General features: G+C 35.9%; 1 protein-coding gene across 1 annotated transcript in view; it reads right to left on the reverse strand.

Moving 5' to 3' along the window:
- The window catches only part of VPS50 (VPS50 subunit of EARP/GARPII complex), a 130,623-nt gene that overhangs the window by 94,217 nt on the left and 17,860 nt on the right, over window positions 1-18,546 (reverse strand). The window contains exons 3-9 of the mRNA XM_060107650.1: window positions 15,358-15,480; window positions 12,609-12,680; window positions 10,394-10,447; window positions 9,519-9,589; window positions 8,627-8,744; window positions 8,508-8,543; window positions 7,280-7,362 (exon numbers count right to left, since the gene is read on the reverse strand). Coding sequence (XP_059963633.1) covers window positions 7,280-7,362; window positions 8,508-8,543; window positions 8,627-8,744; window positions 9,519-9,589; window positions 10,394-10,447; window positions 12,609-12,680; window positions 15,358-15,480 — 557 coding nt within the window. The remainder of the gene's footprint in view (window positions 1-7,279; window positions 7,363-8,507; window positions 8,544-8,626; window positions 8,745-9,518; window positions 9,590-10,393; window positions 10,448-12,608; window positions 12,681-15,357; window positions 15,481-18,546) is intronic.

Here is an 18,546-nt window from a genome sequence, read left to right on the forward strand (position 1 = left end):
AAAGGTCTATTCCAATGATTTCAGTCTACTCACTGCTGCTGAGTTTATCAACAGACCTCACAGAAAACGTGATTTTCAAACACTTTGAAGCTAAACAAACAACTCTGAGGTACCATGAAGTGTCCACATGATCCTTCAAACAATGAACAAACTGTAAAAGAACTCTGAACATCACTTTGGATCTACCCAGATCTCTGCCCACACACTGTTCAGAATTCCCTGACCTAACGCAGAACACAATCATTCACCACAGAGAAAGCCTACAGTCCATTACTAAGGACACTAAAAATGTTCACAATATCTCCAAACTTTATGAATTGTAATTCCAGAGCAGATGTCAGGCTGAGGAACCAAATCTAGCCAACCGGCTATGTTTCTAAATAAAGTTTTATTGAAACACAGCCATATGCATTTGTTTACATATCATCTAAGGCAGCTCTTGGTCTTCAAGGGCAGAGCCGAAGAGTTGAAACCGAGATCTTATGGCCTGCAAAGCTTAAAATATTTATTATCTGGCCCTTTAAAGACAAAGGCCCTCTGCCAACCTTGTGCTAGAGTTCAGCAGAAGACCTTTTAGTTGGTCAACTGATCAAAGTTAAAACAAGAATATTTATGTGTACTGAATATTTTAACTAAAATTGTATAAATGTACTTCATTCACCCATTTCTTTTTTTTTTTTTTGCGGTACGCGGGCCTCTCACTGCTGTGGCCTCTCCCGTTGTGGAGCACAGGCTCCAGACGCGCAGGCTCAGCGGCCATGGCTCACGGGCCCAGCCGCTCCGCGGCATGTGGGATCTTCCCGGACTGGGGCACGAACCCGTGTCCCCTGCATCGGCAGGCGGACTCTCAACCATTGCGCCACCAGGGGAGCCCCATTCACCCATTTCTGATTTTGAGCCAAGGTCTTGTCTTTTCATTTGACTGGAGTTTTAACTTCTTAGTCTCATATGAGCCAAATGACTAGTAAATTGTCTGTAATTTCAAGTTCCAGTTTCTCAAAAGTGAAGGAGCTTAAAAACAAATGCAAAACAATCCAAATGTCAGATCACACTGCTACCTTATATGCCCCAATTTATGAGTTGTTTCATCTACAAAAAATTCAAAAGGAAATTCATTTTTAACAATATGTTGTTTTTCTAATGCATTCAACTTACTTTCAAAAAATTTTGTTTCATCTCATTAGTTTATTTACTTAAACAACATAAATACAGTAACAAACACAACTGGCAGAAATAGGTTTTAGGAAAAAATAAAATTAACTCTAGTAAGAATATAACTCAGATACTGGAGCAGAATAATATAAACTGGCCTAACAGCCATGAGCTTCCACTACACATAATAGTTATCACACTGGTAGACAGTCTAGCATAGTTGTGGTTTAAGAACAACAAGCTCTGCAACCCAACAGATCTATGTTTAAATCCTGGTTTTGCCACTTACTTTATAGAGCATCGACATCCTCATCTATAAAAGAGAGACAATAACACCTCCGAGGAATATTTTGTTAATGCTAAATAAGAAAAAGTAAGGAAAATGACAAGTACAGCACTTGACACATAGTAAAGGCCAAAATTTAAGTATTATTATACCATCATCATTATCACCATCATCACGACTCAATATCTTTAGTGAGAAAACCTTATTAAAATATAATTTAGAATTACTGTATGGTCAGTGCTGCCTTAGCTAATGGTGCCTAGCTTCTACTCCCACTCCTATAAATGTCAGTATTTCCCATCCCTGCTGGGGTATGGGAAGTGAGCCATTCACAGGTTGAACATGTCTGATGGCTTTCGTTTATGCACTCTGTGCTCTTAACTGGTATATTATCCCACAGTCCTGCCTGTTAACTGCCTATTACAAACTCCTAGAGAAATAAATTTCAAGAGCTCTTGGTATAACAAGTAACATAGCATCTCATGCAGTTAAGCATTAAATAATACTTCATTCTTGTCTCATCATCTAGGAGTAAAGAGTGACACAGGACTTTTCTAGACAGGTGAAATTTTATAACTTCAAGTAGAAAAAAAAATCCTAAAAATTCTAAAGGAAAGACACTATTTATGGTGGAATGAGAATCGGAGTAGCATTTGACTTTGTCCTACAAAACAGAAGGCTAGAAAAGACAGCTGAGCAATGCCTTCCATTTTCTAAGGAAAAAAATAATTTTTCTTTCAATTGTGTATGGACTAAATAAAGGTCATTTCAAAATCTGAACACTTACACCCCATGTATCCCATATCAAAAAAAATAATTTTCAGAGAGGTAACTATAACAACACAGGACAGAGAAATACACAAAAAAGGAATATTACAAAGAAATGATAGCAGCCGAGTCATACCAAAAAGGTGAAAAATGTTCAACAGAAATAGAAAGACACTAATGGATTTTGATTTTCGTTCAGAGACAAAGGATTATTTTTCCTTTTTTATAAGTCCAATCACTCAGTTCTGCAGATAATAATATTTAAATAAACATAATATAGTAAATATGATTCCTATTAGGTTAGTTTTTTAGAAGTAACCTGTTAGAAAACGCACAGATTTAATTATAGTTGTGAAAAGAATATAAACATTATAAACTTGACCAAGTAAAAATAAGAGTTTCACTAACAAAACTTGGAAGATGGAGAAGGAAATAGAAGGAAAATGTATACCAAACACCTATCTCTTATTGATTTTTATTATGGGGAGTAAACAGTCAGAGCATCAACAACTATCTACAATGATAAATCAGGAAAAAGATATTGTCATGTAGTTAAATTACAGTGAAATCTATTAGGAAAAAAATTAATAAGCTGTAAAAGCAGTTTATACTAGGTAGTAGGAAAGGGAATGATGGGTGGTGGGCAGAAAGAAAAACCTTTACCTTTTAAGACCTTTTGTTCAAATATTATGTTTTGTGTAGATTTCACTTTACATTAATTTTAAAGGGCACTGTGTGGGGGAGGAAGCCAGAGGAAAACAAGTTAAGATAAAACATAAGGAATGCAGGTGGTGTCCAAATAGCATGGTATCAATAACTCAGCCCAAGCCAATCAAGCAACAGGGACTTCAGATCTACATACAGGTGTAGCTAAGCAGGCCTGGTGATCCTGCAGAAACACTGCTCAACACTGCTCCAGGCAAGGTTCCTGCGCTCCCCTTGCCTGAGTCTAGAGAAAGAGAGCAGGCACTGCTTGCTAAGATGAAATCAAGGGCAACAAGGGAAGAATAGTCCCCAGCACTGCTGTATTTGTACGTAAAAGCTGTGCTCATTATTCTGTGATTTAAAGTTCTAAAACCTACAATTTTCTTTCAACTGCCAAGATTGTCTTCAGAGAAAAAAATAAAAGGATATTTTAAAGATTATGAGAAATTAAATCCATCTGTGTATGTTAAAATGTAGTACTCAACAAACTAGTTCAGTTGGTATACAAACTTTTCAGAGCATAATCCAGCATGCTCTCAGGTACATTCCAGTAGTTCCTTTCAAATGAAATTTTAAAAAATAAAGAAGTTCTGACTTTTAATAACTTTTCTTGAAACTAATTTAGATAAATGTCAAGTGATAAAGAAATTAAATGCTTCATTCAGACGTATTTTAACATAAACACACTCTGATTCTTATTCCCAGTAAATCCCAACTATATAACTCTCTGTCAATCAACTCAAGAAATGTCAAATAATGTAAAAATGGACCCTGTCAGTTATCAAAGCGAACAAAACTGGTGTTACAGTATCTTTTACTAAAGATGCTGAAACACAGCACATCTCAAGGAAGACACAAGGTATTAAAAGAGGAACATATAATCTACTAAAGAAAAATGAAGAAGTGCATGAGTAGATACACTGTACATATGAATTTGCCTGCAACATGAAAACAAAAAAACAGAAACACCACACAAGAATTCAGAAACGCTCAGAATCATGGAATGATTCTCTTAAAGGACGTTTCTTAAAAAGAATATATTTCTTGATTCTCTAACCATCAACAGGAATAAAAATACATTTAAATACATTTAAATTTAAAGAAAATAAGAGTGTGAATTCAGTTGGAAATGACTATTCCTATGATTACCAGAGTGTCAAATGACTTTTCACCCTGATGCATTCAGGTCCAAGCAAAGATTGAATCTTGCCTTTGCTAAATTCCACAGATCCAGGTAAATTAAAAGAACGTTTAAAGTGTTGGTGAATTATGTCTGAACAGACCCAATGAAAGAGCTCAAGAACAGGTTCAATACTGATTGTATTCAGAAGACCAGAGGAAAAAGAGCAAAACAAAAATAAATGCATAGAATAAGAAAGGGGCATCTAATTAATAAAGACAAAAATAAAAGGAAATTAGAATAAAATTCCTTTCATTTTTGTGGACTCAATCTGTCCCACATAGCAACTAATTCTATTGCTATTTCCTATATCACATTATCTACAAGAAGTGAACAAACCTACATTCTCCCAACTAGGAGCTAACGGGTGAAATAAGAGGTGAAGGGAGGGCCTCCCTGGTGGCGCAGTGGTTGAGAGTCCGCCTGCCGATGCAGGGGATACGGGTTCGTGCCCCGGTCTGGGAGGATCCCATATGCCGCGGAGCGGCTGGGCCCGTGAGCCATGGCCGCTGGGCCTGTGCATCCGGAGCCTGTGCTCCACAACGGGAGAGGCCACAACAGTGAGAGGCCCGCATACGGCAAAAAAAAAAAAAAAAAAAAGGTGAAGGGAGAAGGGGATTGGGTCAGGCAGGATGAATGGTGGCAGGCAAAGGAAACACTGCTCTATGTGGGGGAGAAGAATTGCTGGTGGAGGGCCTATCCTCACCACCAAGCATTTCCAACTAACAGCTCTGCTTTCGGAGCCACCCTGATGTTGTCACTAAATCACCAAGTTAAAAACACAACTCTAACAGATTTCTAGGAAGCCTAAGATAAAATCCCACTACAATGAATTCCTTAGGACATTTTAATGTATCTGTGCATTACCTATTTTCAGAATATAAGACAAACTTTTCTTATTACTGCATGCATGACTCATATATGTAAACACAGCATGCCGCTTATAAACCGTATTATCTAAAATAAAACAATGATTAACTTAAATCATTACAGATCTTTTTGATCAAAACTTTTTACCAGGTCAGATAACTCCTCCACATATCACTATATACATAAAAATGAAAAAGTGCTTAGAAGCCACTTCACGCTAACTTGAAAAAGCCCAGATAAGGATTTCTTTCAGTTTTTTATAGTTAACTCTCACCAAGTAAGATATTTACTTTAGCAAACCTAAAATAAAAATTTTAATTAATGGAAAAAATGAAGTGTCAACGTGTCACCTGCACCCTCAATCTCCTGCCAACAAATTTCCACACTCATTCTTTTCTATTATAATAGAATGGTGACTTTTTCGAAGTCAATCTCTCCAATAATCCCTATGAAGCTTTATTATTATGTTCTCTGTCTTACTTTTAACCTCTCACTCTTTCGCATTGATTTTCAAACATTCAGGTTGCTCCTTCTCAATTCCACATCTCTCCTCCATATAAAATTTCCTCATCCTACACTTACACTTCAACCAAATCTGTCCCTAACAAGGTCAACTCTGATTTCTTTGTTGCTATAAATGCTATAGATATTTTCGTCCTCAGTTTGCTTGGCATCTCTGCAGCAAAGACTTCATCATGATACCCGTAATCTCATAATTACAACGCCTCCTACCTTGGTTTAGCTAACCCCTCCTGCACCTCCTTCAGGTCCTCCTTAGTCTTTACCCCCTAAGGAAAATTAGATCCCAACGCTTCCACCGTATGCTCAACTTCCTTCTCTATAAAGCCCCATTCTACTTGGGCCTGCTTCAATCCAAATCCATCTTGATAGACTAAGCACTCTAGAAAACCATGGATTATACTGATTACATTATATGTGGTTCATCACTATACAGCCAATTCCAAAACAAAGCACCAAGCATATAATAAACGCTCAGTAAATACATAACTGCCTGAAGTATTTTGAGCCAATCATAAATAAGCTTTTCTCATTCTAACAGATTTATCACCATGAAATGAACTAAATGAGCGCTATGCTTCTTCAGGAGCCAGAAGGCCTTGCTAGAAATTTTCAAATATAGTCAACATATTAGAGCTAATTCACTATTCACCCAACTTAATAAGTATAAATGACATAATCAAGTTTTTAATAGTGACAGTTAATCACTGTCAAAATGGATAAAATCAAAATATTACTGGTACTACCCAACTATGCACTTCCTAATCAAATAAAAAGTGGTCGCTTCAATATGCATAATCCTAAAGAAAAAAAAATATCATCTCTAGGGGGAAAATACCTAGTTATTCTACACGCAGCACAGACCTATGATGTGAGAGTATATTAAAAGAAAAAATTTAATCCAAAGCTGTATTAATGTTTTGTTCTATCATAATCCTTTTATTTTTTCAGATACTAGCAATCAACATCTACAATATCAGTGCATCCTGCTCACTGAGTGCCAGATTCTCCATACAGGGGAGACTAAGGGACTACATTCTAGGATAAGTATGAATTTAATTTGAAACTGGGTTTCCTTGGCAAGCTCACTGTTTTCCCTAGATTTTATATTTATTTTTGATGCTTTTAGAGGAATGGCGGAAATTACACTTGAGGATTAGAGATTCCTCAAGGTACTGTCACAACTAATGCAAAACCTTCATTTTAAGCAGACCAAAATCCATTAAGTTAGAACTAAGAGCAGAGGATGCAGTAGCTATTTTTACACTGTACATTTTATAAATAAACAGAAGATATAATACATTAAATACATAATCACTTAAATATTACAAAGATGACTCCTACATAAAGTGAAATCACTTTAAATTGTCCAAAAGAATTCTTATCATGATGAGCCAACAATTGAACCATCTGGATCTGAAAAGCAAACTGCAACAGAACTCTCAATATTTATAAGCTGGGCATAGTTAAGGAGGAAGAATTCCCAAGAGCTGCAATGGAGACATGAACAGATGAATTTATTCTCTACTACTCCATAAAAATGAAATCAATAAGATTGGAAAAATATGAAAAAGAGTTTCAATGAGGTGACAAGAAACAGGATTAGAAAGTGTCTGATCTTTCAAACCTTAAGAATTGTTATTTATAATTTTACTGTGCTGCTCATTTACAAATAAGAAGGCTAAACTAGAACATAGCACTTAATATTAATGTTCAGTGTTTATTAACATTGTATGTTACAGAACTCCTATATAAAAATTGACAATAAAGTCAGCTTTAAAATTTTTACATCACCTTACCTTATGCAACTATAATGTTTAAAAGTGCTGGCAGCTTTCTGGCATTCCAGGCACAGCTGAATAGCTCCTGGATAGTCTTCTTCCTGAATCAACAACAGAAGTCATTAGGCTGGAAACATTTTTCTTAAAGCTTCTGAAAAAGAAAAATCTCTGTTCATACTCTATCCAAAGTTACAGCACCAGAAAATTTTAATTCCTCTCAAATAAGGATCATAATCCAAACAACAGAAAAATAGTAAAATATAACAAAGCAACTACCTCCAGGCCTAAAATGTATCCATGAAAAAAATATGCTGTTCCCTTAAAAACACAGTAATAGCCCTCTGAGACCATGACATGTAGATAAAGCCTATGTAGAAGTACAAGTTGCTTCAGAGGGAAGGAGTTCTTTAACTGTTAACATTCTTCTTTCAGTAATGTTTATATAAAATGTTCCAAAACAGTATGCATTCTACTTGTAATCAACATTCAACAGTTCTATCATAAATCCATAAATATTCTTAAACAAATAAATTTGGAAAAAAGTGAAATATTCATTAATGGTCCCAAATATTCCTAAACAGTAATTTAATGCCAAATGAATTTTTCATATGGATTTCTCAAACCCTAGTTTTAGTGGTAATAGTTTAGAAGTAATACAGTGATTATACAGAAAATCATTAAAAAAAGTTCCTTAAGTTCATAATCTAAATTCAACAAAGGCAATTCAAACCACAGGGGATGCTGAGATGATGACAAAGTACCTACCCAAAGGTGCTCGAGTATTATGGGGAAACACGTAATATATTAGGCTTTGGTGAATCTTATAACGAAAGTATACAGACAATGTTAAGAAAGCATCACACAGAAAACAGATGGCTCACTCAGAAAATCAATTAATATATGAGACACCAAACATAACTAATCTATGACATACTCCTCAAATCACTACTTTATGTTAGACACAAAAGATAATTTCATTGCTATTTGGGCACAGATATAATCAAAAGATACTGAAGTTAACACTCCCACATTGCTACAAACTGAACATTTCCCCCAATAATTTTTTCTAAATGAAGTATATCATGTCAATAGAAAAAGATGCACTAGAGCAAGTTCCTTTACATGTCTAAAAATGCTCTTCATACCATATACCAATTTGAGAAAAATGCACATCTGAATTTTTTTCACAATAATTCTCTATTTAATATTATTAGGATCACCAAATTTCCAAGCCTTGTAAACTCACCTCCAGCATTTCACTTAAGCGGACATCTGTTCTTTGCTGAAAAAAACATAAATCAAAAGGTAAAATCTGTTTCAACCATAAAATTAAGCTTTAATTTTTAAAAAGTAACCTGTATATACCAATGTTTTTATAGTTCTCAGAGATTTCAGAAGTCCAATCAGCAACTGACGTTTCCTTTGATTTGCAAGAAGGCCTAAACTAGCTTGAGTAAAACCTTCCTTTGCAATATTCAAGTGTCTGTAAAAGTGAAAAATAAATAGTTAAGTTTTTCTAGTATAATAAGAACACTATCCACACAGAACAATTAGGCAATAATGAAATAGTATCCTGAATTGCTCTTAAATTTGGGGACTGTGAGCACTATTTGACAAATTTATTCAATGGCTCAAACTAAACCAGCATCACTTGAAGCATGGTGGGTGGTCTGATACCAATCTTCAAACTGTTACTGGTCTACCACAAGAAAAAGTACAGAAATTGAGAATAAGCATTTAAAAACATGTAGAAGAAAAGGTGACAGAACAATTTTATGCTTGATGAATCTAATAATAAAAAAAAATTTTTAAACACAGAGCAAAAGTTGACACAATAATTTTATGTTTGATGAATCTGATAATAGAAAAAATGAGACTATTTTGTATGTGTTTGGTTGGGTCTTTTAAAATTCATTTTCCTAGTAATTTGTTTTTATTGCATTTTACAAAAACAATAATCTGTAACAAGTTGGAAATTAAAAAAGAAAAAAAAAAGACTGGTCCTTCACCAAAGACAGTTTGAGAAGCACTGATTTAAGCAACACAAAAACAGTAATATTTTTAACCCATAACTAGATTTAAAGACATTTCTCACAGACCTTCGTAGTGCAGTTTTTAGACCATTATATATGTTCAGTTAATGAATGGCATTCTATAAACCGCAATCATCATAAAAAAAAAATCAATTTTCCATGACAGTTTCAGAGTTTCTCTTAGGCGTTACTCAGCTTGAACAAAGTATCATCAAATCCAATACCTCCTCCCATTTGTGCAGATAACAGCAGCTAACTGAAGACCTGTCTGTAATGAGGTAACTCTTTCAAGTTCCTATGGAAAGATTAGGTGTAGGTTACTGTTTGAGGCATTTTATTTTTCTTTCTTATTGGTATGGTTCTCTAACAAAAACTTCAGTGGGCTTCAAAGAAAAGCCTGCTTGGAAAACAAAGTAGCAACAAAAATATCTGAACTTGAACATTGTTGGTATATTTTTCCACAAAATTATTTTAAATAACCACTTTCAATTGATTTTCACAATGGCATGTGACAAAATATTTAGGCAGTATTGTTTTTAAGGAAATCTAGACTGAACTTCTTTAGATGGGTGTAAATAAATACTAATAATATATCCGTTTAAATGTTTCTATCCAACAGAACTTCACGAGGTAATCAAGGATATGACATATATGATTTGTTTGCTAAGATGCTTTGACAATGAATGTCTTCATTTGAACAGTTAGATATTTCAATGGATTTTGAAGTCTCTTATTTTCTGATGAAAGGGCAGATTCAGCTAGACAGTTCCAATTTTATCATATTTTAAAGGCAGACTGAGCAGTCATTATTAATGATCTATGAGTTACAAAGTGCACTGAAGCAATTTTCATTGGCTCTTCAAGTTAGGAAAACCAAATAGATTACTTTAGAATCAAATATAAAAACTCTTCCACTTCTTGCAGTTTGGTAAATTCCCCAAATGAGAGAAAAAAATATACATATACACAACCCAAATAGAGTTAATATGCTGCTATAAACTATAGACAAAAGAATAAATTAAAATATTTCAAGTTCCAAGTATAAGTCACTCAAACATTTTTAATATTTTACTATTAAAAATAACAAATGTTATCCTACCTTTACATAAGCAGGCTGTTTTTCAAGGATTAAATCTGCTACTTTTTTAGAGACCTATAAGAACATGCAATCAAACAAAGGAAATAAAAGAAAAAGCCTCATGCTTCCTATTACATTTTACATTTAAAATTTTAGCAAGAATATTCCATAGGTCTTCCTAATAACTTCTACAGCAAATATTGGCATGCTATGGCCACGTACATTTCTTTGGCTATGAAATTAGTACAAGAGGTATAGCATGTAGCACAGTACTTGGTCCTTAATAGAAACTCAACATGTGGTCATTATTACGGTTAATAACATGAGTATCTGCTTTAACTAACATGCACAAAAGTATAACCATCTTTAAGGGTACAGGATTTGCTTTAAAAAAGATAGACTTGTTAAGATAAATAAATGTTTAATCTACTGTATTTATGGAAATTCTATCTGGGAAACAGAACATCCTTTAAATCCTTTGTACCGCGTAAGAAGACAAACAGCAGTTTGGCCCACTACTTCTGAAAAACTGGAAACGTGTTTTCTGGAGCGCTATGAAGATACCTAAGGTTTCTTGGTCAGTTCCATGAAAAATGGTAACGTATGCGAGTTAGAATTATAATGATTTTGAACATGAGGCTCTTATTTCACAATTTCAGGGGCCCCTGTAGGACTACACTACAGAGGTACCACGTCCAGCATGAAGCATGGCACACCAATGGTATTTAGTGAATATCTGCTCAAGAAACACAACTGTATCCCCTTCCCCAAGCCAACTGAGAACAAAACACTACACATACATTCAAAGATTGCATTAATTCTTTCATGTTTTCTTAATCTGCTCTGAATTTGTATTACAAATGTGTAATAGATGAATGTGTATAGATGTACACAGACAGAAACCCACCTAATTTTACCAAATTGGGGTTTTTTATCACTTTATTTATTTATTTATTTATTTGGGTCATTGCCTTTTTTTTTTTTTGAGTTATGGGTTTTTCATTTTTTTGTTTTAAATAGACCATGTAGTTACTGTTAGTCTACACTGTGCTAGGCAGGGTACTGACTGCTTTTCCTACATTATCTCAATTAGTACTTATGACAATCTACTGAAATGGGTTACATGCTTCATTTTCCAGATGAGTAATCTTAAGCATAGCAGTAATATACCCACAGTTAGTAAGCTGCCAGGTCAGGATTCAAGGCCAGGTTGATTAAATTCCAAAGGCCACTGTGCTACACGGCCCTTGTGGTGGGGTTCATCCCCAAAAGAATACTACCACATAAAGTACAGAGATGGAGGAGTACATATTTAAATATGCTGAAACCAGGAGCAGGCAAAAGGTGCCACCATCCACTGAACTCTAATTCTCCAAAAACAACAACATATTTTTACCACACAACCCTCTAGTGCTCAAGGTCCTTCCCCACACCAATGCTGCTACCCCCAGGGAGATCCAAGCAGCCACTGAGACATCTGGGTGTAACACTAAAGAAAGAGAAGTATATCCTCCTTTATTTGTCAGATGTATTATTAAAGATCATACCTTAAAATGTCTAAATTTATTACTATTGCTCTTTCAGTATTAAAAAATTAATAAGACCACTTACTACCATTATTTCATCTTCTACAGTACAGTCTGAGTTTTATAAAAGGAATTCAGCCTAACACAAGGAAAATACAAAATCACAGAATTTTACAGCATTAGAGAAAATGCAGGCCCAACCCATTACTTCACAGATGAAACAAGAGATTTAGCAAGGTTAAGTGACTTGCCCAACATCACACAATTAATAGTGACAGCAATTCAGACTTTCTGAATCTTAACCCTGTAATCTCTTTGGACCTATTTCAACTAGAAGTGGGAGCCTTTATTCTGAGATAAGAAAGCTCCATCACAAAACCATGGGTAGGAAAGTCATTCATGCATGACAAGGAGTAATCTAAAAAGGTACTTAGTAATCTGAAAAAAAGTTCAAAATTCTTTGATCACGTTTAGGATTCCAGAGAAAGAACTGTAAGTTCGAGAAGCACATCTATCAAGGTAATGTGAGGGAAACTGAATAGACAATAAATTTGAATAAGTATAAATGTATCATTTGAGTCAAAGTCATGTTAAACAATAAGATTTGTTTAAAATGTTAGTATATTAGTTAAACAATAAAACCTGCAAACGTTACACCTCTCTGTTGTGTTTCATTTACAGTTTTGTCAGAAATGTGTTTTTTTACTTACTGCAGCTTGCTGTTGTTTTAATTTGTCTCTGTACTCCTCTAAGTCTTGCAAATTGAGAACAGGAGGGAGCTTCTAAAAAAAATCCATAAATAAAGAGTAAAAAATCAATTGTTTAATTTGGTTTCATTTAACTGCACACCTGACTTAGGAACTACAACCTGCACATACAAAACGGTGCCACATCCCACGCCTCCCATCCTCCCCACCTCCCCACTAGACTCCAGACACAAAAGCCTATATCTCTGTTACCCAAGCCCCTGGTACTCAAGTTCCATCCCTCACCCAGCCCTGCTATCTCCAATGCTGCCACCTCCAACCTCCTGGAATCCCCACCACCACCGGGACTCCGGCCCCTGAGCTGGGAAACACTGCTTCCACAACCTGCAACAGGAGAATGAGAGAAAGTCCTAACCCTTATCCCCCACTCTACCAGTGACCATATATCCCTACTCGTCCAGGACAGAACTCAAAACATATTTCCCCTCTGAAATACTATGAATGGTAACTAAGCACTACAGTGTGATAGTGACAGTTGTTGGAGTACATTCTGGATTATACATACTCTGGAGGATAGTACGGAAACTAACAAAAATGCATACCATTGTGTAGATGGGAAACTCCCAAGTTAGACTTCAAGTCTCAGTCAACTGATGATGAAATTTCAGAATACGTTGGGTACTAACTCTGTATGTACTGCATATGAAGTACGTATGCATACTGCAATTGGTTTCATCTAAAACCCAAATTTTACTATTCTGACTTTTTTTGAAGTTCTTATAAATGTAAAATGCCAATGTTATAAACAATTATGATATTGAGCTGCATGAGCTGCTTGTAAATTTTGGAGATTAATCCTTTGTCAGTTGCTTCATTTGCAAATATTTTCCCCAATTCTGAGGATTGTCTTTTCGTCTTGTTTATGGTTTCCTTTGTTGTGCAAAAGCTTTTAAGTTTCATTAGGTCCCATTCATTTATTTTTGCTTTTATTTCCATTTCTCTAGGAGGTAGGTCAAAAAGGATCTTGCTGTGATTTATGTCACAGAGTGTTCTGCCTATGTTTTCCTCTAAGAGTTTGATAGTGTCTGGCCTTACATTTAGGTCTTTAATCCATTTTGAGTTTATTTTTGTGTATGGTGTTAGGGAGTGTTCTAATTTCATTCTTTTACGTGTAGCTGTCCAGTTTTCCCAGCACCATTTATTGAAGAGGCTGTCTTTTCTCCATTGTATATACTTGCCTCCTTTATCAAAGACAAGGTGACCATACGTGCGTGGGTTTATCTCTGGGCTTTCTATTCTATTCCATTTATCTGTATTTCTTTTTTTGTGCCAGTACCATACTGTCTTGATTACTGTACCTTTGTAGTATAGTCTGAAGTCATACGACCCAGCAATCCCACTACAGGGCATATACCCTGAGAAAACCATAATTCAAAAAGTGACATGTTGGGCTTCCCAGGTGGCGCAGTGGTTGAGAATCTGCCTGCTAATGCAGGGGACACGGGTTTGAGCCCTGGTCTGGGAGGATCCCACATGCCGCGGAGCAACTAGGCCTGTGAGCCACAAGTACTGAGCCTGCACATCTGGAGCCTGTGCTCCACAACAAGAGAGGCCGTGATAGTGAGAGGCCTGCGCACTGCGATGAAGAGTGGCCCCCACTTGCCACAACTAGAGAAAGCCCTCGCACAGAAACTAAGACCCAACACAGCAAAAATAAATAAATAAATTTAAAAAGTGACATGTACCACAATGTTCATTGCAGTACTATTTACAATAGCCAGGACATGAAAGCAACCTAAGTGTCCGTCGACAGATGAATGGATAAAGAAGATGTGGCACATATATACAATGGAATATTACTCAGCCATAAAAAGAAATGAAATCGAGTTATTTGTAGTGAGGTGGATGGACCTAGAGTCTGTCATACAGAGTGAAGTCAGAAAGAGAAAAACAAATACTGTATACTAACACATATATATGGAATCTAAAAAAAAAATAAAAGGTTCTGAAGAACCTAAGGGCAGGACAGGAATAAAGACATGGACATAGAGAACAGACTTGAGGACACAGGGAGGGGGAAGGGTAAGCTGGGACGTAGTGAGAGAGTGGCACTGACATATATACACTACTACATGTAAAATAGATAGCTAGTGGGAAGCAGCTGCATAGCACAGGGAGATCAGCTCTGTGCTTTGTGACCACCTAGAGGGGTGGGATAGGGAGGGTGGGAGGGAGACACAAGAGGGAGGGGATATGGGGATATATGTATATGTATAGATGATTCACTTTGTTATACGGCAGAAACTAACAACACTGTAAAGCAATTATACTCCAGAAAAGATGTTAAAAAAATAAATTAAAAAAAAAAAGTAAGGCATGGGGTATTAATTATGACTAAACAATTATGTAAATATACTTTCATGATTAAAAGTCTCAGAGCTTTCCCAAACATATTTAGCCAACATAAAATAAGATAGAGATAACATATGAACATATTGTGTGATAAGAGTTAAAAACCAAAAATACAAAAATGTTTCCTGGACCAATATTCTACAGCTGCACTTAATTTTACCTTTTTAAAAATACTCTTGTCTTTAAACAATGCTGATAGTTCATTTAGTCACAATATGGTCATCATAGACCAGTCCTGGCATCAAAAAACTACAATGCCCCTAAAAGGCATTCATATCTCACTCACAAATTCAGTCACTGAACAAAATAGGCTTTAGATAGGTTAATGATTTTTTTTTACCTCCAGCTCATATTTAACAATATCAAATGAGTCCGTAGAAAAATACACTTGTTCGATACTATTAATTAGTTCTTGTTCAGCTTGAGGATCACTAGGTTGTTCTCGAAGTTCTCGGAATTCCTCCTTTAAGGGAAAGGAAACCACAATTATAGTACTTGTAACTGTTATAATTCTATCTGCATGGAAATAAATAATCATCTGTCTTAACACTGACAATTCTCCCAGGAAACATTCTGACCAAGGAGACATACTAATAGAAAACAGGAAAGTTCATGGAAAATTAGTAAACAGCCGAACACTAAAAACTACCCATCTACTGGAGGGAAAAACGAGCCAGTTTGAAGATCTAGATTTTATTTTCAATTCCTTGCATGCCAACTAGTAGCTGAAAGAATTTAGATGTTTAACAAAGAAAAAAACAAAGAGACTACCTAATATCTATCATATATACATATCACATATATATACATTTTCATCATCTAACAATGTTCTAAATCTCTCTCACCACAGATAACCAGTGTACATCTCAATGACTTTCAGGTCACAATTAGTATTGGAACCCTGAACAGCAGAAATCCTTCCTTCTGCTGAAAATCTCACTGCTTGGCTAAGAAATACTGGTTCCAGAAATGGTTCACAAGATTAGTTCTGTAATTTTATGTCTAGAAAAGGTTCACAAGTTTAGCTCTGTAATTCCATGAGGCTTCCTTCAAGGTGTACTGATAGTACAATTAATGAACTGATTATGAACCTAAAGCTCTGAGTTTGATAAAATGCTTGCTTTCTAATGATCGAGTATGGGGCTTCTATGGATTTATACAACAAAAAAAGAGCTTAACAGACAAATCTCTACCCCTAATGTCAGCATCCTTATCCTATGCAAGTTCACTGCATAATTGGATAAACCTTCAGTTAAACAGAAAATTTCAATAACTCAGATACCCACTCTCTGACACACTCATTAATCAAGACATTATTACAGACATATAATTTAGACATTCAGTTTTTTATTAAAATTAATCTCAAATACATTTAAGTACACAAAAAGAAAGTAGTATTGGGACTTCCCTGGTGGCACAATGGTTAAGAATCCGCCTGCTAATGCAGGGGACACAGGTTCAAGCCCTGGCCGCGAAGATCCCACATGCCGTGGAGCAACTAAGTCCGTGTGCCACAACTACTGAGCCTGCGCTCTAGAGCCCACGAGCTGCAACTACTGAAACCTGCGTGCCCTAGCGCCCGTGCCCTGCAACAAGAGAAGCCACCGCAATGAGAAGCCCGCACACCTCAATGAAGAGTAGCCCCCGCTCGCCACAAATAGAGAAAGCCTGTGCGCAGTAATGAAGACTCAACACAGCCAAAAAAAATAAGTAAATTTTTTTAAAAAGAAACTAGTATTAAAAATCATTTTACCTAATACTTAACAAAAATTCTTAATGAATCATCACTAATTAAATACACAAAAATTATATGGTTAATTTGAGGACAATATTTTCCAAATAGAGATAACTCTAGATTGTTTTATTGCAGGGCTAGTTTTCATTTATAAAAAAGAGCCTAGATTATATATCTTTTAGATTTTAATTTATATTTTAAATTGATAAAATTATTACTATAAATTCCTCTTAGTATATTCAAGCTAAAAGAAAATATTGGAGCAATAAATCTGAAACTTAAGAGAATACTTAACTGTTTACATTTAAAATTTCAATAAATTGAAAAGAGAAGGCAAAGTCATATAAAAACTAAACCTGCAGAATTAAAAGTGCATGAAAAAGAAAATGCCTCTTTGGTACCAAAACTCAACTTCTAAAAATACACTAACCAAAAAAAAAAAAAAAAAAAAAAAGGTTAAAGACAACCATCACTGATTTAGCATGCAATTAGATACTATGAGTGTACTAAGAAATCCAGCATCCTAACAGTGGAGCTGTATTTCGGTGGGGATTTATCTACAACCCACTAATCTGTGTAGCACCTTGGACAATGGCACTGAAGAGGTTTAACAGACATGGGTTAAACCCACACCATTTGTGGAAGAGTTCCCAACTAGTTCGCTTATCCACAGGCAACCTCCCTGCATCCACTGGAAATCTGAATCGACAGTGAGACATGAAATACAAAAAGAGATGAGAAATTCCTAGCAATCTCCTTCCCTAAAGGGTCATAGGCATTTGAAATACCAGCTTCAGATGCTGCAAGCTGAGGGAAGGAATAAAGCCCAAGTGAGGATATAGCAATGTTGCCTCCCTAGTAATTCCATAGCACCACTAGCAAATAAATGTACTTGGTACTATTCCCCAAAAAATTGAAGATTAGGGCTTCCCTGGTGGCGCAGTGGTTGAGAGTCCGCCTGTTGATGCAGGGGACATGGGTTCGTGCCCTGGTCTGGGAGGATCCCACATGCCGTGGAGCGGCTGGGCCCGTGAGCCACAACTACTGAGCCTGCGCGTCTGGAGCCTGTGCTCCGCAACGGGAGCAGCCGCGACAGTGAGAGGCCCGCGCACCGCAATGAAGAGTGGCCTCCACTCGCCGCAACTGGAGAAAGCCCTCGCACAGCAATGAAGACCCAACACAGCCAAAAATAAATACATAAATAAATTTTTTTAAAAATTGAAGATTACAAAAATTGCTAAGAATGAAAACCATCAGATATGAAACAAGCCAGGAATTCAAATAGACTGCAATGAATGAGCACTTTCATCTCAAATGTGTAAATGCCAATGGCATGTAACTACATGCTGTTCTCCCTATACAACCTAATTGATTGTTCTAAAGGTAAAGACACTTAGGTTTTAGCTGCAACTCTTATTAACCTTGGACAACTTACTTAGTCTCTTCATGCCTAGTTTTTTTTCACCTGTAAAGGACATACATACATACACACACACTCAAAACGACAGTGAAACAAATATCCAAAGTTATTAAAAATGTCAAAGGGAAAGCATGATTTCATTTATAAATATTTCACAAGTGCACGTTTCACAAGTGTGATGAATCTGTAAAAAAGTACAATCTGTATATGCATATAAAAAGGTCAAACGCCATTCCTTCCTGGAGAACTAAGCAATTATATCACAGAGAGCAGACAAACTCATATAATTTCAAAGAAGTGACATGTAACACTTGACACTCCAAGTAACCTGGACTAAGGAGAGAGATAAAACAAAGAAAGGCAGAAAAAGAAAC

Source organism: Mesoplodon densirostris, chromosome 9 (genome assembly GCF_025265405.1).
Source record: "Mesoplodon densirostris isolate mMesDen1 chromosome 9, mMesDen1 primary haplotype, whole genome shotgun sequence".
Classification (NCBI taxonomy): Eukaryota; Metazoa; Chordata; class Mammalia; order Artiodactyla; family Ziphiidae; genus Mesoplodon; species Mesoplodon densirostris.